Source organism: Pseudomyrmex gracilis, unplaced genomic scaffold (genome assembly GCF_002006095.1).
Source record: "Pseudomyrmex gracilis isolate BER0280 unplaced genomic scaffold, ASM200609v1 scaffold_1768, whole genome shotgun sequence".
In the NCBI taxonomy this organism is placed as follows: domain Eukaryota; kingdom Metazoa; phylum Arthropoda; class Insecta; order Hymenoptera; family Formicidae; genus Pseudomyrmex; species Pseudomyrmex gracilis.
In genome coordinates this window covers 16151-20805 of record NW_018022352.1, presented here as the reverse complement: position 1 = coordinate 20805, position 4655 = coordinate 16151, and the positions used below count along the sequence as shown (strand labels likewise).

General features: G+C 35.5%; 1 protein-coding gene across 1 annotated transcript in view; it reads left to right on the top strand.

Annotated features, from left to right (window-relative positions):
• Window positions 1-695: 695 nt before the first annotated feature.
• The window catches only part of LOC109862421, a 16560-nt gene continuing 12600 nt past the window's right edge, over window positions 696-4655 (top strand). The window contains exons 1-2 of the mRNA XM_020442473.1: window positions 696-902; window positions 3860-4184. Of these exons, the coding sequence (XP_020298062.1) occupies window positions 761-902; window positions 3860-4184 (467 nt within the window). The 5' untranslated portion in view covers window positions 696-760. The remainder of the gene's footprint in view (window positions 903-3859; window positions 4185-4655) is intronic.

Below are 4655 nucleotides of genomic sequence, written 5' to 3'. Positions count from 1 at the left end.
CTTCCAGAAAAGCTTCGAGTGGTGGATCAAACGCTGGCACAAGTGCATCGCAGCCGACGGGGACTACTTTGAAGGGGACAACTTGAATTTTGAAGAATAAACATGTACTTTTCTTTTTATGAATAAATTCCGGTTATTTTTTGATCATGGTAGTATACATATTAAAATGTAATCGTGCAAAGCGCGCTGGGCTGTCCTACGCGCGTAAAACAGACCGATGCACGTTTATTCACGGATCTTTGTTAATTAAGATCTCGGTAATTATTGCGATTCTAGCAAAGTGGTTCTACCTGTCTACGAGAGATGTTACACCAATTCTGGGACACCCTGTATATGTATGTTATTCTAAGTGAAAAAAAGCAACGCAAAAGATTCATAATTTCTACGCGTAGTTTCCGTGACAATCAACGTTGTTACTTTCAAATCTGGCGTTTATCGAGAAGCTTCAATAATATACACAATTCCATAATATAAATACATCTTTTTATAATGTAAGCAGTGTGATTTTAATTTCGTCAAAGAATCTATTTTCAAAATTTTAGATCAATTTTTAGATATATAAATATTTCCAAAGCACGATAATGTTAAAAAAATAATCTTTAATTTAAGATATTTAACATAGTAAGACTCTTTTCTCTCCACTTTTTGTTAACGCGATGATAGGACACGATTGAACTTCTTTATATTGCAGATAATACAAATTTCCGAGACCAAGGAAGGCTTTTTAGATCTAAACGATTTGGAACGGGAACTCGCGAGAATGCGAAGCGAGGGCGTTGCGCAAATGATCGGATGCTTCAGCGCTGCCAGTTGCATAACCGGGGTTTTGGCAGATGACGTCGCGACAACCCTCTTACTGCACCAATACGGTGCACTCAGCGTGTGGGATTACACTACTGCAGGTAATAATTGCAAACGCATTACACGCAAGCGATAACGGAGAACGGATGAACCAATTTGCCAACACGATTAGTCGCCGTGCAATGCAATCCTCTATGCTATGAGTGACACAAAGTAAAACGAGCTGCTAATTAATAATCAATTGGATATAAAAACTATTGAATACACTTTGATAATATCATGTCACGCTAATTTCATGCGGCAAAACATTTTCCATAAAACCAAAGCTGTTTTTTATATGTATAAAGTAAATATGTTTTTACATGTATACTCCTCGTAAATATAACCTTTTCAAAAAAAAGGTAAGAACAGGCGCTAAGTACATGCACAACACGTATTATATATACTCGAGAAAAAATGGATTAGATCTAACAATTAAAGAAATTTAAGGCTCTGAAGTCTAAACTAAAAAAATATGAATAAGGTCATAAAAGCCGTTTTTGCAGGATGTTATGCCGAAATATACTTTTATATATATATTTATATATATATATATACTTTTATATATATATGTACTTTTATATATACTTTTATATATATATATATATATATATATATATATATATATATATATATATATATGTATATATATATAAGTGTTCACATGTAAATTTTTACACGTGAGATTTTGAATTGAAATTTTCAATTCTTAAAATCATACAGAATGCTATACTTGCATCTCATGTATGAAAGACCCTGTATACCTCTCGAACTAATTTTAAAATATTGCGAAAAAAACTCCTTAGCCAGGAGTCGAACCTGGAATCTCCGGCTTTCCGGGCCGTTGCCTTCCCTGCTAGACCACCGGCACTTGGAGTCCTTCTCACGTGTAAACATTACAAGTGAACACATATACAAGGTGTCCGTGAAATTTTGACACAGCCGAAGTATGAAGATAGAATGAGTGAAACTGAATCGAAATGTTATTTGCCATTTTGCGAAATTCGCAATAGTTATTGAGATATGAATTAATAAATGTGAACCAATGAGCGCGTGGAAAGCGATGGTTCTCTGTAGGCGTGTATGATTGTCAGTATAAGATTAATGGCATACATCTGGCATATATACATCTGTATTCGGCGGTTCGTAGCGAAGCGAGCAGCGCTCGAGGGGAGGTGAGAAGCCTCTGCTCTCCGCGATCAGCTGATCGACGCGATGTAACGAACAATTCTCTCTGTGTACCAAACAGTTTTGTGGTATTAAATGATCAATTTCTTTGATAAATTAAACAACTTATATCGGCGTAGTAACCAACGGTTTGATTGGTCATATATCAACAAAAAGTTTTAGCGTCAATAACCAAGGTTTTGTTATATATATATATATATATATATATATTCATACCAAACATTTCTCTCACTGTGTAATTATTTTTATCTACTTATTCTCAAGCTATCTTATACGTATTTTATTTATTATTTCTTTAAATTATTATGTTATTAAAAATATTGCAGTGCAATGTATCTCCAACAATGGATAAAAATATTTTTCTTATTATTATTATTTATTATTCTTATAATTTAAAGTACATTTTTACAACGCAAAATTTCTTGTCTCAAACAATGCTATGTTTAAATCAAATATATTTGGTTATATTTATGTTACAAAATGATTTTTTCATTAAATAATGCTTATTAAAACCAAATAAAATATTATTTTGTTGGAATAAATTATTTCAAACATTTGTATTGTTTCCGTCAAATAATTTGATTTATTTTAACGTAACAATATAATTTTCATTCAACAAAATTGTTGTTTGGTATAAAATTATGTTGTTTGAATGCAACAAATATGAGTCAAGCAAATCGGATTATTAAATTTGAAGAAACCGTTCTCTCTGTGCACGCTCGATTTCGCCCGAATCCGCTCGGACACGCTAAATTCCGCTCAAATCTCGAATCCGCTCGAATCTACAATCCGCTTCAATCCGTTCAAACCCGCTCGAATTCGATCAAACGCTTGAATCCATCTTAATCCGCTGGAACACGCGCGATTCCGCTCAAATCTTCCCAAATTCGCTCAATTCCGCTCGAATCCTCTTGAATCCGCTCCAATATGCAATAATCCGCTTCAATCCGTTTGAACCCACTCGAATCCGCTCAAACACGTTCGAATCCGTTCCAATCCGCTGGAATACGCTCAATTCCGCTGGAACATGCTTGATTCTGCTCAAACACACTTGATCCTGCTCGAATCCACTTGGATCTGCTTTACTCCGCTCAAATCCGCTTGAATCTGCTCGAGTCCGCTCGAACACGCTCGATTCCGCTCGACATAAATAGACAAAGTTTACTAGTTTAGTACTCTCTCTTTTTTTCTCTCTCTCTCTTTCTCTCACACACACCACAATAACACACACACACTTTTTCTCTTTTTCTTTTCACATACTTGGTTTCTTTTTTTCCACCGCGCTCATATTGCCATCTCTTTGACAATTTTGGTCCGGAGACACACAAGGTCCGAACATGAAAAATTTTTACGTATTTAGACTTCATTTTCAAATATCTTTGAATAGAAGACACAGACAAACACATACACACTTTTTTCTTTATTTTTTCAATCCGAATCGATTGAGACTAAAAAGAAGTCAATCGGTTCAGATATTATTGAGATATGAATATTTTTACTTTTACACTATTTCTGATTTCTACAGTTTCGCGTAATAGAGACACTACCGTGCTTCTTGATTATCTGTACAAAGATAAAACAAATATTATTATAATCAATAATAAAATTTAAGGCTCGACGGAGACAAACTATAAGAAAAGCATAAACCAGAGAGCCGCAGATCCAAGGTGGAAGTGGAAATAAATATTATTATTAGTGACATGTAATATGTCTTCTATGTAAAGCACTCATTTTTATATAACAATTATGGATAAGCGTTTCGATATTAAACGAAAGTTTGACGAGAACAAAAATAAATTATAATCAGCGTAATGTTACCGTGTCGCTATAGCACCATACGTTCAGATCGACATGAATCCGCATTTACCCGGCGTCGAAGAGACCGCAGTGCACAAGGACGCCATCATGTTTGCGGGTCATAAATTTATCGGTGGTATGCAGTCGCCAGGAGTGCTCGTAATCAAGCAATGCCTTTTGCGGGAAGATGTCGAGGTGGAGGACATGAGAGATTCTCATCGTTATCACCGTGATTCTGAGTTGCGGGAAGAGAGCGGTACTGCTGGCGTGGTTGAGAGCATCCGATGCGGTCTGGCGGTACAGCTCAAAGAAAATGTCACGCCAAGAGCAATTGTCGCTCGTCAAGATAAAATTTCTAGGTGAGTAATCTTGACTACGTTACAAAGATAACAAAAGTTATTTAACTGAAATAATGATATACAAAGATATTGCACAATAGTTCGCACCGTTCAGGAAACAAATCGCGAGTGTTTCGAATTTCTGTTACGAATGTTTTCTTGTTTACGAGCAATAAGGCGATCATAGAAAACTTTTGATGCTTTGTTTTTCACCCGTGAGTCATAATGTTCTTTTGGAAAGACTGAACTACTTTTGCATGTTTATTAACAAAAGAATGAAACAGACAAAAAAGACTTTAAGTTGAAAATGTTAATTCTTCCTCTTGTATAACTATATATACAATGGAACCTCGAAATAGAGAACTGTACGGGGCTTTGAGTCTGCTATTCCAAGGTATCCTCACTCCTGCTAAGTTCAGGGATGTGGAAAGATGTCGCTTCGCCCACTCATTCTTTATATACAGGGTGTCCCAGAATTGGTTTAACATCGCT